At 36.3% G+C, this 25,319-nt stretch overlaps 1 protein-coding gene across 1 annotated transcript; it reads left to right on the forward strand.

Moving 5' to 3' along the window:
• Positions 1 to 731: 731 nt before the first annotated feature.
• Positions 732 to 24,890, forward strand: LOC127426692 (gremlin-2-like). Its single transcript, XM_051673651.1, has 2 exons — positions 732 to 1,014; positions 23,150 to 24,890. Exon 2 carries the CDS (start codon positions 23,151 to 23,153, stop codon positions 23,649 to 23,651), a length of 501 nt encoding a protein of 166 aa, XP_051529611.1. The 5' UTR covers positions 732 to 1,014; position 23,150; the 3' UTR covers positions 23,652 to 24,890.
• The last annotated feature ends 429 nt before the right edge of the window (positions 24,891 to 25,319 follow it).

Raw genomic sequence — 25,319 nt, forward strand, 5'->3', positions numbered from 1 at the left:
TCAGTATATACAAGCTTTAAAAAAAGGCTTATAAAAATATCTAAAATATCGTGGAACGTAAATTCTCTCATTATTTACTCACCCTCATGTCATTCCAGATGTGTTTGACTTTCTTCTTCTACAGAACACAAATGAAGATTTTTAGAAGAATATCTCACCTCTGTAGGTCCATACAATGCAAGTGAATGGTGACCAGAACTTTGAAGCTCCAAAAAGCACATAAACGCAGCATAAAAGTAATCCATGAGACTCCAGTGGTTTAATCCATGTTTTATGAAGTGATATGATATCTGTGGGTGAGAAACTGATCAATATTTAAGTCTGGGATGGCATGAGGGTGAGTTTTTGGGTGAACTAGCCCTTTTAAAAAAAAACACATTACTTGAGAAGCAGAGTGGCATAAGATGCTAAGTGTTGTTTACAGAGAAATCTAACATGCATTGATGGGGTTTATGCTTGTAGCAAAACAACAAATTATTTGCCAAAGGTATTTTTTTGTTTGGTTACAAGCATAAACCCCATCAATGCATGTTAGATTTCTCTGTAAACAACACTTAACAACTGAAGAGTATTAAGAGCAAGTTCACTAAAGAGGTGTGTGAGAGCAGCTGAAAATTGAAAGTATAAAGAGGGGGCGTGTCAAGAGAGAGAGAGAGAGAGAGAGAGAGAGAGTTGGCATGATTTGTTTGTTGATCAGAGCCAATAGAAAGCTTGCAGTGTGATAAGATCCACATGCGAGTGACGGAGAGCAGCCAGAAACCAGAGTTCAAACAGAGAGAGAGAGAGAGAGAGAGAGAGATTTATAGTCACGTCGAGAAATCAGCATCAAAGTGTCTGTAGATCAGTCTGAGAATCAGTCATACAGGAAACACACACTCCCGTCTGGACACCAGAGACACACAATCCACAATCCTGTTCTACAGACACATCCTGAGGAACCTGACCGTCTTCATGTCCACATCTCCAACACCTGTGAATACATCTGGAATACTGACAGCACACACAGAGCGTCAGGTGAGTGTCTTCTGTTTCACCTGAGCTTCACAGGACACCTGCACCTGGATGCCAGTTTGAGGGGAATGTTCTGGGATCTTGTTTGCAGAGGTGCACTGTTGATTTCGCTCTTATCAGAATATTTTCATTCAGCTTTGTGGAGTTCAGCTGCTGCCCGCATGCACTGATCGGTGGTCAGCTGCAGTGTCAGATATTAACTTTTGCTTTAAGGGCAATATTTGGGGCGGTATTTATTTTTTTACCTTTATGAAGGCACATGTTTTATAATCAAAATCTTCAATTTAATTTAACAGCATAAATTCTCTGTCTTAGTAATTATATCTTATGTTTCATGCAATAATATGTGTGCCTAGAATATGCAGAAATATATCAGATGTTATTAATAAAACTATTTTTTTGGTTGCATTTTTGCCCCTGATAATTTCTGGTCAGCCATAAGTAGTTCGTTTTTTAGCTCGTTTTTAACATGATTGAGTTGCGCTCCGATGTATTCTTCATTTATCCAAAAAACATGCATGCATTAAAGCCCAAAATCAATGTCATTAAACAACACTTAATCCTTAAATTGGGTACTTTACGCATAATGTGTCCACACTTAAGATTGATATATATGTATAAGGGACAATGCATATTTTAGGTGACATTTCAACTATTTTGCCTTCTCTAGTTCTATGTTCTTGTGGCATGAGAAATGACTTTTATAAGTACAAATACTCCATAAAGTCTAAAAAAAATATGAGCTGATAAAAACTGAATGCACAGTAATTATGTTTTAAGTTTTAGATGGATTATAGCACGTTAAGTCTTGTACTTGATACACATTTTATTTATTAGTTTCTTCATTTGTTACATTTTAGCTTTTTAAAAATGTTCAAATTCAAACTAATGTGTCTTGAAACTGCATATATAATATTTTACATATTGGTTTGACTGGTTCTGTGTAATGTCAAAGACGAGATCCACACAATCCATTTGCCATTGAATAATGTCTCTTTTAATATCTCTATTTGTGTTCTTTACTGTCAGTTGTTGATCATAAACATCATTCTAATCACACATAGAATAAAGAATATATATATATACATATAGTTAAACGTTTATGGTTTACATGCATCATTTGTACTATTTACAAGTATTCACATTGATATGTAGAACAAGATCTAAAATGGTACTGTCTCTTTAAGAATAGAGTCAGCTCAGTTGAATGCAGATTAACGAGAGTGTGGTCACACGGCTTCTTTATCGCATCTGTGCTATGTGTGATTAGAATGATGTTTTAAATCAATAACTGACTGTAAAGAACAGAAAGGATATTAAAAGAGACATTATTCAGTGACAAATGGATTGTGTGGATCTCGTCTTTGGACACACACTACACAGAACAAGTCAAGCCGAACTTGCACATAGAGTGAAAGATCGATCTTGGGTTAAAGAATCAATATTCGGATAATAATCCATATTTTTTCCCAGCCCTAACAGTTACACCGCAGGACATGTCAACTACACGATTGTAGGTTTTCACTTCAATAATTTGGTCAAATTGCAAAAGTTTGCTGAAAAAGCAAGTGATGGGAATTTTTTTAGACATTACGTTTTGACAGTCATGAATCTGAGATGATGTGCACTTTCTCTGCTTTACTCGTGTGTGTGTGTGTGTGTGTGTGTGGCTGAGTTCTGCAAGTGTGTGTAAGATTGCAGGCAACGTTTGATCCGATTAAAAGTGTTTTCTGCGTGTTGGTGACCGCTCACCCTAGCACTGTCGGGTTAAGAGGATTTAAACAGTTAATAATCAGCATTTTGATTCTGTTTTGATCAAATCTAAGTCAAACACCTGAAAACATGTCATTATTACACAACACACAATCACAGCACTAAACTAGAGCCATCATGCTCATTTTATCATAAAGACATTTTCCTTGCTATCATTTTATGATCATACACTTTTAAAACGAGTGGTAGATGGATTTAGATAGGCCAGGCTGGTGTTTCACTATTGGCTGATTGTCAATGGATAATAAACATTTTCTGTTATCACATATTCTTTGTGAATGGAGTAATAACTGATCAGGTCATTTCTACATATATGTTTATGCCACATTTGCTTTCATTAAAATGTATCACATATTGGCCGGCCTGCTCTCTAGATATCAACATTTCTTCTAGAAAAACCCATCTTGGTTGCTCCAATTGTAGAGCACAAATTGCCAAACATGTAAGAGAGTGATATTCCCACTAATTATCCAAAAAAGCATCATGCAAAGTGAACTCAATCTGCAATAGTTTCACGGCTGTAAATATACTGTAAATATATATATATATATATATATTTTATATATATATATATTTTTTTTTTTTTCAGGCAAAACCTTAAAGATTAGTTCAGATTGGGTTATAATTTTCACCCCATTCTAGCTAACACTTCTATATGGAAGCCAGATCCCATCTCAGAACAATACAAAATTATTTTCAAAATCACAATTTATATCAAGTTTATTTTTTGCATTTATGAGAAACCAAATTGCAATTACAAGATATAAAGTTGAGATTGTGAGAACAAAATCGCATTTGAGATGTAAAGTCGCAACTGAGATATAAAGTCGCATTAATGAGATCACAATTACAAGAAACAAAGTCGCAATTGTTAAAAACAGTCACAATTATGAGACGTAAAGTAGCAATTTTGAGATAGTCACAATTGCAGGAAACAAAGTCGTAATTATGTGATATAAAGTCGCAATTATGAGATAGTCGCAATTATGAGACGTAAAGTCGCAATTATGTGACTAAAAAACAGTAACAATTATGATATAAAGTCACAAGCAATTATGAGATAGTCGCAATTATGAGACGGAAAGTCGCAATTATGAGACATAGTCGCGATTATGAGACGTAAAGTCGCAATTATGAGATAGTCGCGATTATGAGATATAAAGTCACAATTATGAGATATAAAGTCACAAGCAATTATGAGATAGTCGCAATTATGAGACGTAAAGTCGCAATTATGAGATAGTCGCAATTATGAGACGTAAAGTCACAAGCAATTATGAGATAGTCGCAATTATGAGACGTAAAGTCGCAATTATGAGATAGTCGCAATTATGAGATAAAGTCGCAATTATGAGATAGTCGCAATTATGAGACGTAAAGTCGCAATTATGAGATATAAAGTCACAAGCAATTATGAGATAGTCGCAATTATGAGACGTAAAGTCGCAATTATGAGAAAGTCGCAATTATGAGATAGTCGCAATTATGAGACGTAAAGTCACAAGCAATTATGAGATAGTCGCAATTATGAGACGTAAAGTCGCAATTATGAGATAAAGTCGCAATTATGAGATAGTCGCAATTATGAGACGTAAAGTCGCAATTATGAGACGTAAAGTCGCAATTATGAGATATAAAGTCACAAGCAATTATGAGATAGTCGCAATTATGAGACGTAAAGTCGCAATTATGAGATAGTCGCGATTATGAGATATAAAGTCGCAATTATGAGATATAAAGTCGCAATTATGAGATATAAAGTCACAATTATGTGATAGTCACAATTACAAAAAACAGTCACAATTATGAGATAAAGTCACAAGCAATTATGAGATAGTCGCAATTATGAGATATAAAGTCACAAGCAATTATGAGATAGTCACAATTATGAGACGTAAAGTCGCAATTATGAGATAAAGTCGCAATTATGAGATATAAAGTCACAATTATGTGATAGTCACAATTACAAAAAACAGTCACAATTATGAGATAAAGTCACAAGCAATTATGAGATAGTCGCAATTATGAGATATAAAGTCACAAGCAATTATGAGATAGTCACAATTATGAGACGTAAAGTCGCAATTATGAGATAAAGTCGCAATTATGAGATATAAAGTCACAAGCAATTATGAGATGGTCACAATTACAAGAAACAAAGTCAAAACAAAACAATTGTTAAAAAGTCACAATTATTAGACGTAAAGTAGCAATTATGAGATATAGTCGCAATTATGAGACGTAAAGTCGCAATTATGAGACGTAAAGTCGCAATTATGAGATATAAAGTCACAATTATGTGATAGTCACAATTACAAAAAACAGTCACAATTATGAGATAAAGTCACAAGCAATTATGAGATAGTCGCAATTATGAGATATAAAGTCACAAGCAATTATGAGATAGTCACAATTATGAGACGTAAAGTCGCAATTATGAGATAAAGTCGCAATTATGAGATATAAAGTCACAAGCAATTATGAGATGGTCACAATTACAAGAAACAAAGTCAAAACAAAACAATTGTTAAAAAGTCACAATTATTAGACGTAAAGTAGCAATTATGAGATATAGTCGCAATTATGAGACGTAAAGTCGCAATTATGAGACGTAAAGTCGCAATTATGAGACGTAAAGTCGCAATTATGAGATATAAAGTCACAATTACAAAAAACAGTCACAATTATGAGATATAAAGTCACAAGCAATTATGAGATAGTCGCAATTATGAGATATAAAGTCACAAGCAATTATGAGATAGTCACAATTATGAGACGTAAAGTCGCAATTATGAGATAAAGTCGCAATTATGAGATATAAAGTCACAAGCAATTATGAGATGGTCACAATTACAAGAAACAAAGTCAAAACAAAACAATTGTTAAAAAGTCACAATTATTAGACGTAAAGTAGCAATTATGAGATATAGTCGCAATTATGAGACGTAAAGTCGCAATTATGAGACGTAAAGTCGCAATTATGAGACGTAAAGTCGCAATTATGAGATATAAAGTCACAATTACAAAAAACAGTCACAATTATGAGATATAAAGTCACAAGCAATTATGAGATAGTCACAATTATGAGACGTAAAGTAGCAATTATGAGATATAGTCGCAATTATGAGACATAAAGTCGCAATTATAAGATAGTCGCAATTATGAGATATAAAGTCACAATTATGAGACGTAAAGTCGCAATTATGAGATATAAAGTCGCAATTATGAGATATAAAGTCACAATTATGAGATATAAAGTCACAATTATGTGATAGTCACAATTACAAAAAACAGTCACAATTATGAGATAAAGTCACAAGCAATTATGAGATAGTCGCAATTATGAGATATAAAGTCACAAGCAATTATGAGATAGTCACAATTATGAGACGTAAAGTCGCAATTATGAGATAAAGTCGCAATTATGAGATATAAAGTCACAATTATGTGATAGTCACAATTACAAAAAACAGTCACAATTATGAGATAAAGTCACAAGCAATTATGAGATAGTCGCAATTATGAGATATAAAGTCACAAGCAATTATGAGATAGTCACAATTATGAGACGTAAAGTCGCAATTATGAGATAAAGTCGCAATTATGAGATATAAAGTCACAAGCAATTATGAGATGGTCACAATTACAAGAAACAAAGTCAAAACAAAACAATTGTTAAAAAGTCACAATTATTAGACGTAAAGTAGCAATTATGAGATATAGTCGCAATTATGAGACGTAAAGTCGCAATTATGAGACGTAAAGTCGCAATTATGAGACGTAAAGTCGCAATTATGAGATAGTCGCGATTATGAGATATAAAGTCACAATTACAAAAAACAGTCACAATTATGAGATATAAAGTCACAAGCAATTATGAGATAGTCACAATTATGAGACGTAAAGTAGCAATTATGAGATATAGTCGCAATTATGAGACATAAAGTCGCAATTATAAGATAGTCGCAATTATGAGATATAAAGTCACAATTATGAGACGTAAAGTCGCAATTATGAGATATAAAGTCGCAATTATGAGATATAAAGTCACAATTATGAGATATAAAGTCACAATTATGTGATAGTCACAATTACAAAAAACAGTCACAATTATGAGATAAAGTCACAAGCAATTATGAGATAGTCGCAATTATGAGACGTAAAGTCGCAATTATGAGATATAAAGTCACAAGCAATTATGAGATAGTCACAATTATGAGACGTAAAGTCGCAATTATGAGATAAAGTCGCAATTATGAGATATAAAGTCACAAGCAATTATGAGATGGTCACAATTACAAGAAACAAAGTCAAAACAAAACAATTGTTAAAAAGTCACAATTATTAGACGTAAAGTAGCAATTATGAGATATAGTCGCAATTATGAGATGTAAAGTCGCAATTATGAGATAAAGTCGCAATTATGAGATATAAAGTCACAATTATGAGATATAAAGTCACAATTATGTGATAGTCACAATTACAAAAAACAGTCACAATTATGAGATAAAGTCACAAGCAATTATGAGATAGTCGCAATTATGAGACGTAAAGTCGCAATTATGAGATATAAAGTCACAAGCAATTATGAGATAGTCACAATTATGAGACGTAAAGTCGCAATTATGAGATAAAGTCGCAATTATGAGATATAAAGTCACAAGCAATTATGAGATGGTCACAATTACAAGAAACAAAGTCAAAACAAAACAATTGTTAAAAAGTCACAATTATTAGACGTAAAGTAGCAATTATGAGATATAGTCGCAATTATGAGACGTAAAGTCGCAATTATGAGACGTAAAGTCGCAATTATGAGACGTAAAGTCGCAATTATGAGATATAAAGTCACAATTACAAAAAACAGTCACAATTATGAGATATAAAGTCACAAGCAATTATGAGATAGTCACAATTATGAGACGTAAAGTAGCAATTATGAGATATAGTCGCAATTATGAGACATAAAGTCGCAATTATAAGATAGTCGCAATTATGAGATATAAAGTCACAATTATGAGACGTAAAGTCGCAATTATGAGATATAAAGTCGCAATTATGAGATATAAAGTCACAATTATGAGATATAAAGTCACAATTATGTGATAGTCACAATTACAAAAAACAGTCACAATTATGAGATAAAGTCACAAGCAATTATGAGATAGTCGCAATTATGAGATATAAAGTCACAAGCAATTATGAGATAGTCACAATTATGAGACGTAAAGTCGCAATTATGAGATAAAGTCGCAATTATGAGATATAAAGTCACAATTATGTGATAGTCACAATTACAAAAAACAGTCACAATTATGAGATAAAGTCACAAGCAATTATGAGATAGTCGCAATTATGAGATATAAAGTCACAAGCAATTATGAGATAGTCACAATTATGAGACGTAAAGTCGCAATTATGAGATAAAGTCGCAATTATGAGATATAAAGTCACAAGCAATTATGAGATGGTCACAATTACAAGAAACAAAGTCAAAACAAAACAATTGTTAAAAAGTCACAATTATTAGACGTAAAGTAGCAATTATGAGATATAGTCGCAATTATGAGACGTAAAGTCGCAATTATGAGACGTAAAGTCGCAATTATGAGACGTAAAGTCGCAATTATGAGATAGTCGCGATTATGAGATATAAAGTCACAATTACAAAAAACAGTCACAATTATGAGATATAAAGTCACAAGCAATTATGAGATAGTCACAATTATGAGACGTAAAGTAGCAATTATGAGATATAGTCGCAATTATGAGACATAAAGTCGCAATTATAAGATAGTCGCAATTATGAGATATAAAGTCACAATTATGAGACGTAAAGTCGCAATTATGAGATATAAAGTCGCAATTATGAGATATAAAGTCACAATTATGAGATATAAAGTCACAATTATGTGATAGTCACAATTACAAAAAACAGTCACAATTATGAGATAAAGTCACAAGCAATTATGAGATAGTCGCAATTATGAGACGTAAAGTCGCAATTATGAGATATAAAGTCACAAGCAATTATGAGATAGTCACAATTATGAGACGTAAAGTCGCAATTATGAGATAAAGTCGCAATTATGAGATATAAAGTCACAAGCAATTATGAGATGGTCACAATTACAAGAAACAAAGTCAAAACAAAACAATTGTTAAAAAGTCACAATTATTAGACGTAAAGTAGCAATTATGAGATATAGTCGCAATTATGAGATGTAAAGTCGCAATTATGAGATAAAGTCGCAATTATGAGATATAAAGTCACAATTATGAGATATAAAGTCACAATTATGTGATAGTCACAATTACAAAAAACAGTCACAATTATGAGATAAAGTCACAAGCAATTATGAGATAGTCGCAATTATGAGACGTAAAGTCGCAATTATGAGATATAAAGTCACAAGCAATTATGAGATAGTCACAATTATGAGACGTAAAGTCGCAATTATGAGATAAAGTCGCAATTATGAGATATAAAGTCACAAGCAATTATGAGATGGTCACAATTACAAGAAACAAAGTCAAAACAAAACAATTGTTAAAAAGTCACAATTATTAGACGTAAAGTAGCAATTATGAGATATAGTCGCAATTATGAGATGTAAAGTCGCAATTATGAGATAAAGTCGCAATTATGAGATAAAGTCGCAATTATGAGACGTAAAGTCGCAATTATGAGATAGTCGCGATTATGAGATATAAAGTCACAATTACAAAAAACAGTCACAATTATGAGATATAAAGTCACAAGCAATTATGAGATATAGTCACAATTATGAGACTTAAAGTCACAATAATGAGACGTAAAGTAGCAATTATGAGATATAGTCGCAATTATGAGACATAAAGTCGCAATTATAAGATAGTCGCAATTATGAGATATAAAGTCACAATTATGAGACGTAAAGTCGCAATTATGAGATGGTCACAATTATGAGACGTAAAGTAGCAATTATGAGATAGTCGTGATTATGAGACATAAAGTCGCAATTATGAGACGTAAAGTCGCAATTATGAGATATAAAGTCACAATTACAAAAAACAGTCACAATTATGAGATATAAAGTCACAAGCAATTATGAGATAGTCGCAATTATGAGACGTAAAGTCGCAATTATGAGATATAAAGTCACAAGCAATTATGAGATAGTCGCAATTATGAGACGTAAAGTCGCAATTATGGGATAAAGTCGCAATTATGAGATATAAAGTCACAAGCAATTATGAGATATAAAGTCACAAGCAATTATGAGATATAAAGTCACAAGCAATTATGAGATATAAAGTCACAAGCAATTATGAGATAGTCGCAATTATGAGACGTAAAGACACAATTATAAGATGTAAAGTCGCAATTATGAGATATAGTCGCAATTATGAGACGTAAAGTCGCAATTATGAGACGTAAAGTCGCAATTATGAGATATAAAGTCACAATTACAAAAAACAGTCACAATTATGAGATATAAAGTCACAAGCAATTATGAGATAGTTGCAATTATGAGACGTAAAGACACAATTATAAGATGTAAAGTCGCAATTATGAGATATAGTCGCAATTATGAGACGTAAAGTCGCAATTATGAGACGTAAAGTCGCAATTATGAGATATAAAGTCACAATTACAAAAAACAGTCACAATTATGAGATATAAAGTCACAAGCAATTATGAGATAGTCGCAATTATGAGACGTAAAGTCGCAATTATGAGATAAAGTCGCAATTATGAGACGTAAAGTAGCAATTATGAGATATAGTCACAATTATGAGACGTAAAGTAGCAATTATGAGATATAGTCACAATTATGAGACGTAAAGTCGCAATTATAAGATAGTCGCAATTATGAGATATAAAGTCACAATTATGAGACGTAAAGTCACAATTATGAGACGTAAAGTCACAATTGCAAGAAACAAAGTCGCAATTATGAGACGTAAAGTCGCAATTATGAGATGGTCACAATTATGAGACGTAAAGTCGCAATTATGAGATATAGTCGCAATTATGAGACGTAAAGTCGCAATTACAAGAAACAAAGTTGCAATTATGAGATAGTCGCAATTATGATATAAAGTCGCAATTATGATATAAAGTCGCAATTATGATATAAAGTAGCAATTATGATATAAAGTAGCAATTATGAGATAGTCACAATTACAAGAAACAAAGTTGCAATTATGAGACGTAAAGTTGAAATTATAAGATAACAAATGTAACATTTAGCAACAACAGTGCGGCCCGAAATGGCAAGTGTTAATTCCGTCAACTGGCCCAAAACACTCACGCTGACCCCAGTCCAGCTGGCCATCCTTATCGTTGAGACATACAGTAAATTCTATAATGTTTTACATGGGTCAGAAACAGAATCGCCCAAACGCACACTGCATGACAATAAAAGATCGCAAAAAGGAGGATCTGGTGACTCACTATCGGTATTAAACATATACACGGACACTGCAGGAATTTATCAAGCTATTAAAGCATCACACAATCTCATAACTAGCAGATCAGAGCATCAGAATCAGTACTGAATGGGGTTTACAAGAGTGACAAGAGAGTATGCGTGAAAGTATTGATATAAATACAAGACTCATCTCTCTGAACAGCTTAATGAAGTTTCATTGATTAAAGTTTCACTATTTTCTGACAAATGTGCATTTTTAACATAGCTTTCAAAAAGTACAGGTAACATTATAACAGTTTCCAGTTCATTTTAAAGTGCACATGATGACCTGCAGTTATGACTCCTGTGACAAATGATGAATCTCAAAACAGTCAATTTCAAAAAAATAAAAACAAATGAATCTGTCACATTTGAGTTGCACACTAAAGCAATAAGCCATGGCAGGCTGTGTGTTAGTGATTTTACCATGGGATTTGACCTTAACATGGTAGAATCACTGTAATGCACGACCCTGAGCAACTTATTGCTTTTATAAAACAACGGCAACAACAATAAAGGTACTAATGTTCAATGCTCAGTTAGATTTAGTAATATAGTTCATTAGTCTAATGTTAGGTTGCTTATGGCTGATAACTTGCTGCATTAATATAGAATATACGGTCAAAGGTGTGCGTTTATCTGCATTTTACACTCCTCATCCAGTCAGAATGATCTGTTTAAAGCCCCAGAAGAAAAAGGGCAAATCTTTATGATCCCAGAACAAAACGAGCTGGATGAGGAGAGCAGATGTTTCTTTATCTGAAAGTGACACAGACGTGAGATCTCTGAATGGAAAGCCAATCTCTCTGGATGGCCGGGTTACAAGAAGTCAGGAGCCATTTGAAGGAAAAGCCATGACCTTTAGAAGTGTTAGGGAAGATGGGAGGGTCACAGGAAGTGACACGCAAAACAGGCAATAAAATGACTTCTATATTGTTTACGTTTTTTTGGGGAAAATGTTCTGCACGATTCAGATTCTGGTCAATGCCTACATCTAAAGTACAGTGTCAAAATATAAAACAAAAAACAGGGTATTACCAACGTGGTATTACCATGGCACATATAAAAAACATGGTATTTTCAGGTTCAGTATATTTTTTATATATATAAGTATTACCATGCAATGTCCAAAAAACGGTATTATCATGATTCGTCCAAAAAACATAGTATTACTATAATACATCAAAAGAGTTTTTTTTTTTCCTCCCAATTCCCAATGTGCTCTAAATCCACATGGTGGCGTAGTGACTCACCTCAATCTGGGTGGCGGAGGACGAATCTCAGTTGCCTCCACGTCTGAGACCGTCAATCCGCGCATCTTATCACATGGCTTGTTGAACGCGTTACCACGGAGACGTAGCGCATGTGGAGGCTTCACGCTATTCTCCGCGGCATCCACGCAAAACTCACCACGCGCCCCACCGAGAGCGAGAACCACATTATAGCGACCACGAGGAGGTTACCCCATGTGACTCTACCCTCCCTAGCAACCGGGACAATTTGGTTGCTTAGGAGACCTGGCTGGAGTCACTCGGTACTCTAGGTGTGGTAGTCAGCATCAGTACTCGCTGAGCTACCCAGGCCCCCCAAAAAAGTGGTATTTTAATAAAAAAATCAAGGTTCAACTATGATACGACCAAAAAAAGTGGGATTACCATTGTACTTCCAAAAAACGTTTTTTTTCATGATACGCATGATTTCATATGTACAAAATGCAATTTAAAAGGACACACATGAGATTAACAAAATTAATAAAATTGCTGAAATTAATGAACATATGTATTCACTCATTTACTCAAAATAAAAAAAAATAAAAAACATGTTGCCCACTGACGTCCAGACATCTGTTCATCAGCCAAGTGGGCATGTTAACAAATATTAGTCAATTATTCAGCCTTATCAATATATCGGTCTATCACTAATCAAATGTAAGCACATTTGTGACATCATGCATGTTAAAGAGATAGTTTGTCCAAACATGAAAATTCTTGATCTGTGGAACACAAAAGGTGATCATCAGTCTCAGTCACTGTTCAAAGATGCAATGAAAGTAAATGTTGTCTAAGGTTGTCGGTCCCTAACATTCTGCCTAACATCTCGCCTAACATCTCCTTTTGCTTTCCACAGAACAAATAAAACTTAAAGGTTTTTATTGACATTAGGTTTCTAGTTAATGATGGCAGAACATTCTGCTGGAGAACATGCTCATCAGGTTTCGTTTCATGTCAGCTCCAGTGCATGATGTCATTAAAGTAAAAGCAAAAAAAAAAAGTTCAATTTAACATTCTCCTTAAATTGCTGATATTAGAATTTCTAATAAAAACAATTTCACAAGTGGTCTCAGACTTTCAGAGTGCACTGTGGATCTACACATAAATGTGAACTTTGGGTAAATGGAGGGAACTTTCCTCTCTCAGTCTTAACTTTACTGTTATAACATAAGGGCAGATCATATCTGACAGGCCAAATACTCTCATAAAGATCGAGTGACTAAAATCAAACACAAAATTCTGCACGGATGGCCGCCTCGGTGTGGAGCTCTCCAGTTCTTTTGTTGTTTTTGTTTGTTTGTCTTGTGTTTAGTAATTTATTTCAGATCAGTTTTTCCAAAGACGAGCTGCTGAATATTTGGCAGCACACGCAAGGCAGTCTTTTACCGGTTTTTGATTATTTGGATGTTTTGCTGGACATTTTAGTCGGAGGAGCAGCGGCTTTCGAACAGCGCTGCCAAGCATCCATCTAGCGAATCTCTACTCTCTTCCTAACAAAACGGATGAATTACTTCTCCTCACCCGCAAAAATAAGGACTTTGCAAATTCTGCTGCATTGTGCTTCACAGAAACCTGGCTGAGTGAAGCCATTCCGGACAGCGCATTACATCTGCCGGGCTTCCAGCTGTTCAGAGCAGATCACATCGCGGAGTTAACGGGGAAAACTAGAGGTGGTGGAACATGCTTTTACATCAGTGAAAGTTGGTGTACAGATGTAACAATGTTAAAGATGTGCTGTCCTAACTTAGAGGCGCTCTTCTTAAACTGTAAGCCTTTCTACTCACCACGGGACTTTTCCTCATTTATTCTGGTGAGTGTTTACATTCCTCCACAAGCATGTGTGAACGCAGCACTGCAACAGCTGGCTAATCAGATCACAGACATGGAACAGCAATACCCGGACTCACTTACTCTTGGGGATTTTAAAAGGCAAATCTCACATGTGAACTGCCCAAATACAGACAGCACATTACATGCTTCACCAGAGACAGGAACATACTGGATCATTGCAACACAACAATAAAGGATGCATATCGCTCTGTCCCTAGAGCAGATTTGGGACTCTCTGATCACTGTCTGGTTCATCTTCTTCCAACCTGCAAGCAGAAACTAAAATCAGCTAAACCAGTAGTAAGGTCTGTAAAGAGATGGACCAATGAAGCAGAGCGGGAACTACAAGCCTGCTTTGACTGCACTGATTGGAGGTGTTTTTGAGGCTGTAGACACCAATCTGGACGAGCTCACAGATTTTGTGACATCATATATCAGTTTCTGTGAGGATATGTGCATCCCTACTAGGACTTAACACAACAACGTCAAACCATGGTTTACAGCAAAACTCAGGCAGCTTTGTCAAGCCAAAGAGGATGCTTACAGAAGTGGGGATAAAATCTTGTACAATCAGGCCAAAAACACACTGACAAAGGAGATTCAAGTGGCTAAAAGAAGCTACTCTGAAAAGCTGAAAAAAATTTTTTTCAGCTAATGACCCTGCATCAGTGTTGAGAGGCCTGAAAGACTTTACAAACTACAAGACACCATCCCCCAACCCTGTAGGGAATCAACAATTGGCTGAAGGCCTAAATGTGTTTTACTGTAGATTTGAAAAGCCCAGTCACACACCCCACACCCACTTCATGGCACACAAACATTTACACCTCCTGCAACCCCTCTCCTCGCCTTTCCTGCTACTCTACCTGCACTTAAGATCTATGAAGAGGATGTGTGCTGGGTCTTCCAGAAACAGAAGACAAGAATTGCACAGGGCCTAGATGGTGTTTCACCCACTTGTCTAAAATCCTGTGCTGACGAGCTGGCCCCCCATCTTGACACAGACCTTCACAGATCACTAGAGCACAGTGAAGTTCCCTGCTGCTTCAAACACTCCACAATCATCCCTGTCCCAAAGAAACCTAAGATCAAAGAACTTAACGACTACAGACCCATCATCCTGATGTCTGTGGTCATGAAGTAATCTGAGAGACTGGTGTTGGCCCAGCTGAAGGACATCACTGAACCCTTTCTGGATCCCCTGCAGTTTGCCTATCGAGCAAACAGGTCTGTGGCTGATGCAGTCAGTATGGGACTACATTACATACTTCAACATATAGACGGACCAGAGACTTATGCAAGGATACTATTTGCTAACTTCTACTAGATACTAACTTCAGTTCGGCTTTTAACACCATCAACCCCGCTCTCCTATGGACTAAGTTAACCCAGCTCTCTGTTCCCACATCTATCTGTCAGTGGGTCACCAGCTTTCTGATGGATAGGCAGCAGCTTGTGAGACAGGGGAAATTCACATCCAGCACATGTATGATCAGCACTGGTGCCCCCAGGGATGTGTGCTCTCCCCACTACTCTTCTCCCTGTACACAAACAACTGCACCACCAAGGACCCCTCTGTCAAGCTCCTGAAGTTTGCAGACGACACCACTGTCATCGGCCTCATCCAAGATGCCAAAGAGACTGCAATCGGAAGGGAGGTTGAACAGCTGGCTCACTGGTGCAGTCAAAACAACCTTGAGCTGAACACGCTTAAAACAGTGGAGATGATTGTGGACTTTAGGAGGAACACCCCAACACTGGCCCCCCTCACCATTCTGAACAGCACTGTGGCAGCAGTGGAGTCATTCACGTTCCTGGGCACTACCATCTCACAGGACCTGAAGTGGGAGACCCACATAGACTCAATTTTGAAAAAGGCCCATCAGAGGTTGTACTTCCTTCACCAGTTGAGGAAGTTCAAGCTGCCACAGGCGCTGCTGATACAGTTCTACTCAGCAGTCATTGAGTCTGTCCTCTACACTTCAGTAACCGTCTGGTTTGGTGCAGCTACGAAATCAGACATCAGAAGACTACAAAAGGACAGTTCGGACTGCTGAGAGGATTATTGATGCTCCCCTACCCACTCTGTGAGAACTATACACTTCCAGAGTGAGGAAAAGGGCTGGTAAAATCATTCTGGACCCCACTCACCCAGCACACTTTTCGAACTGTTACCTTCTGGCTGGCGCTACAGAGCACTGAGCACCAGAACCGTCAGGCACAGGAAAAGTTTTTTCCCCTCAGGCTATCCACCTCATTAACAGCCCCCAAATACTTTCCTTTTGTCAATACAACCATGTGCAATATTCAATCCATCCATTCCTATTTATATCTATCTTCAATACATTACATCACCTGCACATAAATGTATATCTGTATATAAAATATTTGAACATTATTGCTCTATTGTATATTCCTCTGTTATATCTTATTTTTTTATTTGTAACTATATGAATATATGTTTAAATGTATATGTTTTTATGTACATTATGTATATATGGTTGCATTCTCTTTGCACTGGAAGCTTCTGTCACCATGACAAATTCCTTGTGTTTTATGTATACTTGGCAATAAAGCTCATTCTGATTCTTCTGATTCTGAAACATCTCACAAGCTCACTTAAGTTCTGCTCCTGGAGCTCTTTTGTGATCTTTAGCAGTTTAATACCAAAGCAAAAGCCCGGGAGACACTCGTGGAGACAGATTTCCAGTCGTCTACTCCTAAACACACTTTCAATGATGGTTCAAGTCTGGTGCGACATTATGCAGAGAGTGAAGGAGTATATGATGGGCCGAGAGTTTGTTCTCCTTTAAATGAACCGTTTATGGGTCATGAGAGAGATTTATGACGCGACTCCTGAACGCTAAAGCAATGACTGGCATTAATCATCTTTGAACAAACAGCTGAAGTGTGCCTGACCACAAACAACAACTCTTCGTGCTGATGGGAGAATAAATTCCTCTCTCGTCTGCTGTTCCTAGAGATTTGAAATGAAGAAAATGTGGAAAACGAACGATCAACCTTGAAGCTTTGGATTCTTTCATGAGAGAGCTGCTTTGTAAATATTTCTTTTATAGAAATGAATCACTCACATTTGTTTTCCATTCTGGGGACGGCACATCTGTTGTAAAGATGTCCGGGGTGATTGACAGATTGGTTTCTCTCGAGCCAGAGCCGTAATCATTCGTAGCTGCCATCGCAGTCGTGCTGTCTGCAGACAAAGTGACAAAATTAAAGCTAATCTGTGACTTCCTGTCTTCAGAGGAAAAAACATGAAACTTGAGGGTGAAAAACTCAATGCTGCAAAGATTTTGCTGAAACATTGTTCATTGTTTGGGACGTTTTTTGGGAATTGATCTACAATTGTATTTATCTATGAATCCCAATGATCTGGAGAGTTTGAAGGTGCTTTAAGCTTGTATAGAATATTTAAACAAATTAAATGCCATTCAATTTCATCAGTTGGTCTTTTAATCATATTACTCTAGTTTTAGCTTCTTTGCATTGGTTACTAATTTACTTTAGGGTTTAAGATTTTATAAATTAGATATAAAACATTACATGATTTGGCGGCAAAATATTTAGCAGAACTTTTAAGACCTTACGAAACAGTTAGACCTCTTAGATCCTTTTGTTGTGAACTGTTGGCTGTTCCAATATCCATATACAAAAGGTGATAGAGCGTTTGTAGTGAACGCCCCACGATTATGGGGCAGCCTGTCCTGGGATATTAGATCTGCTCAATCTGTGTTTTTAAGTCTCGTTTAAAAACTCATTTGTATAGACTTTAATTTTTTGTGTGTTTGTGTGTGTGTGTGTGTGTGTGTAGGGACTAAGCCCCAAAGAGGCCCTATTGCTTTTGTAGCTTATTTTCTTAAATTTATTATTTTCTCCTCAGTTTGGAATGTCCAATTCCCAATGCGCTCCAAGTCCTCGTGGTGGCATAGTGACTCGCCTCAATCTGGGTGGCGGAGGACGAATCTCAGTTGCCTCCACGTCTGAGACCGTCAATCCGCGCATCTTATCACGTGACTCGTTGAGCGCATTATCGCAGAGACGTAGCGCGTGTGGAGGTTTCACGCTATTCTCCACGGTTTCTATAAACTTTATAATAATTACAGAGAACAACAAAATATTAATTCGAACCACATTATAGCGACCACGAGGCGGTTACCCCCATGTGACTCTACCCTCCCTAGCAACTGGGCCAATTTGGTTGCTTAGGAGACCTGGCTGGAGTCACTCAGCACACCCTGGATTCGAACTCGTGACTCCTGGGGTGGTAGTCAGCGACAATACTCATTGAGCTACCCAGGCCCCGTAGCTTTTCTTATTAATAATATTCCACCAATGTAGTCTACAGCAGACCTATGAACAGTACATAGGAAATTTTTGAAATTTGGCACACTAATAAGGGTGGGCATGAATAGCCCCCATAGCAAATTTGGGACCTCCAGGACAAACTCCATAGCACCACCGCCAGTTCAAATATTAACTTTTCTTTTGCGCATATCTTTTGAGCTGTTTGGTATAGAAACACATTTTTTGCGTCTGATTACTCTCCTCCTGATAATTCAAATGGACCCCATACATTAAAACTCCCCCATTACAGTGGCCATCATCTTGGACTATGACTTATGATTTTTGTGCTACTATTCCTTAATTTTGTACGATTTGCTCAATGTCTCAAAATAATCCCCAGATGCAACTGTTGAAATGTAACACTAACGCAAAGTTAACGATGTTGATATGAAAAAGAATGTGAGACTGTACCTCGGAAATGCTTCATAAAGACCATGATCTGAAGGCACATGCAAAGTTTGGTGACAGCACCACCTATGTTGATATTTTTGCCTGGAACTTTTCAAACATTTGTCCTAAACTCATGAGCGTTGTGCTTTTAGATTCCTTGGGTCATATGTAATCCAACTATACCACATTTTCAATATCACGTATATTGCCTCTACACAACTTTGAGTTTTCATGTAAATTGATATATATTTAAAACCTCTTTTTGAATTTAAAATAAAATGTGCATGCTTCATCCACATCTCCTGAGGATACCAGATCAGTGTGGAGACTGCATCACCATTAGTTCAAAAGAAAATGGTTTGTTTGGCATGGTAGTCATGCTACATGCTATGATAGCTTAGCATGCTAACCAACGCTTTTGTGTGCTCACTCTGATCTTGCCATGTCTCTACAGCACCGTAAATGTTTTGATGATTTTAAGATGCTTTTTATTCTACCATACATTTTCGTAAAAGCCATGTGATTATACTAGACTAGCTGTCGCGCAAATCACAAGTATGAAAACACTAGTGCATAAACACAATACTTCTAGCTATGCAAACTTAATTTGTGTCCATAGTTGCATTGCAAAATGTTTTAGATTTCAATTCATAATGAAAGTCATGTTGTAATCTCAATGTTGTTGAAAGTTTCACCATCCTTGTTTCGCAACAAGAAACGCTAATGTAAACACACCATTGAACGCTTTTTGTGACGCAGTCTTGTTTGTGTTTAAGTTTTGCATTTGCAAATGTGTTGGACTAGAATTCACAATGCAATGCAACCAAAATCAGTGAATGGATTCAAAACATCATTCAAAAAATGTTCACAGAGCTCCCTGCAAAGTATTTATCTGTAATATGGTTATTTAATGGAAAAACTGTGTAAAACATGCCTTGACTAATGTTTGAGTTCTTGAATAAAGATTTTTTAACCCTTGTGCGACCTTCGGGACATTTGTCTTTCATTTTTGTTTTGTCGATCATTTTTGGCTGTGTTAATGCCAATGGCATACATTTTGCCAAAGGTGTGTATTTTTGGGGGAATTTTGATATTTCAACCTCAGTTCCTATAACACATCTATAATACACTGTGTACACAAAATAGTTACACTCAGGACCTTCAGGACAAAAATGTCCCCATTGAAACCCATAAAAACTGCAATATTTGATCCCAGTGCCATTAAAGCATAAAATCATGAATTCTATGATATTATACTTTCATTCTGGAGCCCTGGCGTCAACATTGACATTTCTATATTTTCCACCAGATGGCGCCATTTTTCTCATGTTTAGCCTATGGAGCAAATACAAGCTTTTCCCCTATTTTCTGCTTGCTGTATTAGAGCACTGCAGGCCAACTGAATAAATGATGCAGATAAAATTGTGTGTGTGTTTTGTATGTGCGTATTCAGAAATGCGTGTGTGTGTGTGTGTAAAAACAACAGTGGCATTATATAAACAAACTGGCATTTATAGGGTTAAAATCCTGAAAATGAATGAATATTTGGTAGGTATGATCAAGACTAATGTTGGGTAAAAATCTAAGTCATTGAAAGTGGAAAATAATATTAATATATTATATTTTTATAGCAGTTTTTTTTTTGTGTGGACATTTTTGTCCTCTATGGTCCGGAGTGTTTTTTAAATTTTTTTTTTTTTTATCTGACACCGCACAAAAAATAATAATGCATCAAAATCAATGTTGTTGCTAATCATTGACATATCCCAGACTGTGATAATCACCCCCCAAAAAAATCCCCTTAGCATTTAGTATATGGAAAATAATTCGATTTTTTACGTTTTTTTATAATAAACAACAGTGGCATTATATAAACAAACTGGCATTTAAAGGGTTAAAATCCTGAAAATGGATGAATATTTGGTAGTTATGATCAGGACTGATGTTGGTTAAAAAATTAACTCATTGAAAGTGGAAAATAATATTAATATATCATATTATTGCAGTTTTTTGACGTGGACATTTTTGTCCTCTAAGGGTTAAGAATATTGGTTGTAATGATGGTTCCTTATGATTGGTTAAAATATTACAAACTAATACTTCTAGTGTTTCTCGGAGGGGTTTTAATGAGATATTCAGAGGTCCACTTGCCCTCTGCACACACACTTCCTCAGTTAATACATGAATGTGTTGATTTACCTTAATAAAGTTAAAATAACCTAATTAAGTCAATTTCATCCACATATGAGAAATCAGTTTTTCATTTCGTTAAGAAATCAAACTGACTGTATGACTGTAGTTTTGTAAAAACAACTTCTCATTTGCTTTGATTAAAACAATTCTGGCTTAAAGCTGCTTGATGCCATTAAAAGGACAATTATTTGGTGAATATTTCTTTTCAAAGTAGACTAACATTTGTTTACATTCAACTGTGAAATAGCAAAAAAACCCTTTGCAGATTTTAACAGAAGAGCAGCGACAATCGTATTTAACTGCAGTTTCTGCACTGAGACAGAGCAAACTGCTCCAAGATCAGTTCATAAAGGACCAAATTAACTTCAGATACTAAAGCAGGAATAAACCGCAGGTCTTTAAGGGTCAAGGAGGTGGACACGGCACATACTTTCTCTCTCTTTAAAGAATGAACCGTTTTTAAGAGGTTTTAATGCTCTTTTGCTGCTTCTGATGGACTGGTGCCTGTGAGGACTCTCGCGCAGGGAAACACTGATTTGTGTTGAGGTTAAGAGCTGGTGTTAGGCTGTTGAAACTTCACAAGCGTTAAGATCCGTGTAAGGTCATGACTAGTGGTTTCCAACGGTGTGATCGCATTAGGTGTGTGCAATGAGCATTATTCTAATGAAACACTACAGAAGCGATAATCCATGGCATAATGATTCTGGTTCTTCAACATTCAGTTAACAATTGAGTAAATTTAAGAATGTAGGAATTAAAATAGTTCTTACATTCACTGCCCTCCTGTTGTCAAATTATGACATCTTTCAAGAAATGAAATAACTAATCCAAAATAAATAAGGTTACTACTTTTACAGCATTTATTAATCTTGGTTCATGTTCAATTGATTTCGACTCGTCCCTCCTTTTCTTTAATAAAAGCACAAATCTGTGTTCCAGTGAGACACTTACAATGGAAGTCAATGGGGTCAATTTTTGGAGGTTTTAAAATCAGAAATGTGAAGTTTATAATTTTATAAAAGCACTTACATTAATTCTTCTGTTAAAACTCATGTATTATTTGAGCTGTAATGTTGTTTAAAACGTTTTTATGGTCGTTTGAGAGTTTACTGCATTGTCGTCATGGCAACAGAGTTGTAAAATTGTCTATATCTTTCCACAGATGTGGTTAGTAAGTGATTTTATGACAGTAAAATCATGTTAACACACATATTGTTTATGTCTTGTGTCTATACTTTTGAAACAGTGAGTATTTTAATGTTTACAGATTATTGGCCCCATTGACTTCCATTGTAAGTGTCTCACTGGAACACACATTTAAAGGAGGGACGAGTCGAAATACATTTTTGTTGTAATCAACATTATGACACAAATGCTGTCGATTGAGCTGAACTTGTATTGAACCCGTTATATTCCTTTAAGTCAATGTTGTGTTGGGCTGGACGGGTCGCTCAAACAAACAGATGAATGTTTTGAAAGGTTTTACACTCTTCAGGAAGTCAAACTACTACTGGATAACTGATAGAGACTCTAAACATTAAACTGAGATACAAGAAAGCATTTTAATATCCAAACAAATCCCACACTTCACCATTAATGACCATTAATGAAGTCCAGGAGTTACGCTGCTCTTAGTTTCCGCTTTTCCAACAAATAATATTTGGCTCCCAGAACAAGTTTAATCCTAAAAGGAACGTTCTTGGAGAGGTAGGAATAGCTTCCCATAAAAAAATTATCAAATGGGAGCCATACACTTATGTTAGCAGAATGTTCTGTGCATGCTGGATGCTTTCAGACAGGACGTTTATTCTGTTGGATGATTTCAGTCTATAAATTCTACAAATCTCTTTTTCTCTGTTGCAGGATGAGCTGTAATGTTGCACTTTGGCTGCTGATCGCCGGTGTGTTGTGCGCCGTATGCGACAGCCGTAAGAATCGACCGCAGGGCTCCATCCCCTCGCCGTTCAAAACCAACGCAAACACCTCGGACCGCAGTGCTCGCAAACAGGAAGTGCTGGCCTCCAGCCAGGAAGCTCTGGTGGTAACAGAGAGGAAGTACCTGAAGAGCGACTGGTGTAAAACTCAACCGCTGCGACAGACGGTCAGTCAGGAGGGCTGCAAGAGTCGAACGGTCATCAACCGCTTCTGCTACGGCCAGTGCAACTCATTCTACATCCCACGACACGTCAAGAAAGAGCAGGAGTCCTTTCAGTCGTGCGCGTTCTGCAGGCCGCACCGCTTCACCACGCTCACGGTGGAGCTCGACTGTCCGGACCTGCAACCACCCGTCCGTTACCGCAAGATCCAGCGTGTAAAACAGTGCCGCTGCATGTCTGTGAGCGTCACAGAGTCTGGAAAACAATGAGACTACAGTGAGACACCAAAGAAAAAACTGAAAATTTTTCGCACTTCTGTACGCACTGGCTGCTGTTCCAAACCGAGAGGCCCATGGACGCCCTCAAGACAGCGATTGTACAAAAACTGGGACTGACCAGCTTTCATCTTCAGGTTGTCCTGGGCACATCATCTGCCTTGAGAGAAGTGACTTACAACTGAACTGAGTAAAACAAAATGCCCAGGCCGCTTTCCCTCACTGCATTTATGCTTTTCACACGTGACACACCTATAGAGCAGCTAAAGAAAAGCTGGCAAAACTGTGAGACGTTACTGTGTGGAAACTGGACTGTCTGCTGATTTCTGGAACTTTAAGCTGCGCGTCTGCAGACAAGCTGCGTGAAACATTGAACTGAAACAACAGACTTGATGCAAGCGGTGCATCTGCTTGTGTGATGTTTAAATGATAGTCAACAGAAAACTAACATGTGTAACTATACAGAGTATAGAGATTCTATAGGACTATGGTACAGTACATGTATTTATCTAGAGAAAGAAGTGAAGTCTATATTAAAACTATTTCTAGTAGAGTCTTGTTTTCTTGTTAAATGGGAGGGGAAGTTGATAATGGTGGACCAATATGAGGTTTTCATTGGTTGATGCTGATATCTAGAGACCAGGATGGCTGACAGAGTAATGCATAAACTTTCTCAAACAATTCAAGAAATGGTTTATCTGTTGATACGGCTTTCAATAGATTTCGGATCTGAAATAAATTGTAAACTGACCAACTGAACAATCCCAAAACAAGCATCAGCTGATTAATCGGTCTGACCGATATATCAGTCCATCACTAGTATCAACAGTTTGAAAAATAAACACGGAGAGAGAGTCAACTCACAATCCCTTTCATTTTCTCCACTGGCGAACGGATTATGAATTGATTGAAATTTTGTGCAGGACATAAACGAAAACGGAAACACTTCCAATTGTTCTAGAATGAAAACATAGAAAAACACAAAAAATTGAGGTAAACAGCCATTTCTCTTAGTTGTTTCTTCACTGAATTATTGTTAGATATGATGCATTAATACAGGTTTGATGCGGCCGGGTTTTGACTGAGAAGCAGATCTGTAAATAAAAAATAAAATAATTCGCATGAGACGACGTTTAGTCCAATTGTGCCCAATCAGTGTGTGCATGTATGCAGGAGAGAGAGATTTTGGCTATTAATTGATTTTAGATGCCAGATGTATTTTTGAAATACTTAATATTTTTGGGGATATATTTATTATATATATATATATATATATATATATATATATATAATACAAAAATAATAAATATATATATTTAATTTTTTATTTAATTTTATATAGGCTACTGTACACTTTGCTTGCTATGATTTCTATTGATTTCCTTCACATGAAAAACAAATTATTTTGAGCTTGTTTTTCCAGATCAGGTCACTCGTTTCTCGTGAGATCTGGCAACATTGCAATTGATTATTAACCGTTCTTTTATTTCACTCTAACTGGTTACCAGTTGTAAAGGAGGCTGGGGAACGCTGGAACTGGAACAAAAAAAAAAAAAAAAAAAAAAAAACAGTTTCTGCTCAAAATGAACCGAAATGAAAAACGTTTCATTTTAGTCCCTGATACACAATGCAATTTAATTACAGCAAATGAGATGCACGCTC

Source organism: Myxocyprinus asiaticus, chromosome 36 (genome assembly GCF_019703515.2).
Source record: "Myxocyprinus asiaticus isolate MX2 ecotype Aquarium Trade chromosome 36, UBuf_Myxa_2, whole genome shotgun sequence".
NCBI lineage: Eukaryota > Metazoa > Chordata > Actinopteri > Cypriniformes > Catostomidae > Myxocyprinus > Myxocyprinus asiaticus.

What these genes read in the sequence shown, in the direction of transcription:
- LOC127426692 (XM_051673651.1), top strand. Translation starts at nt 23,151, where the DNA reads ATGAGCTGTAATGTTGCACTTTGGCTGCTGATCGCCGGTGTGTTGTGC.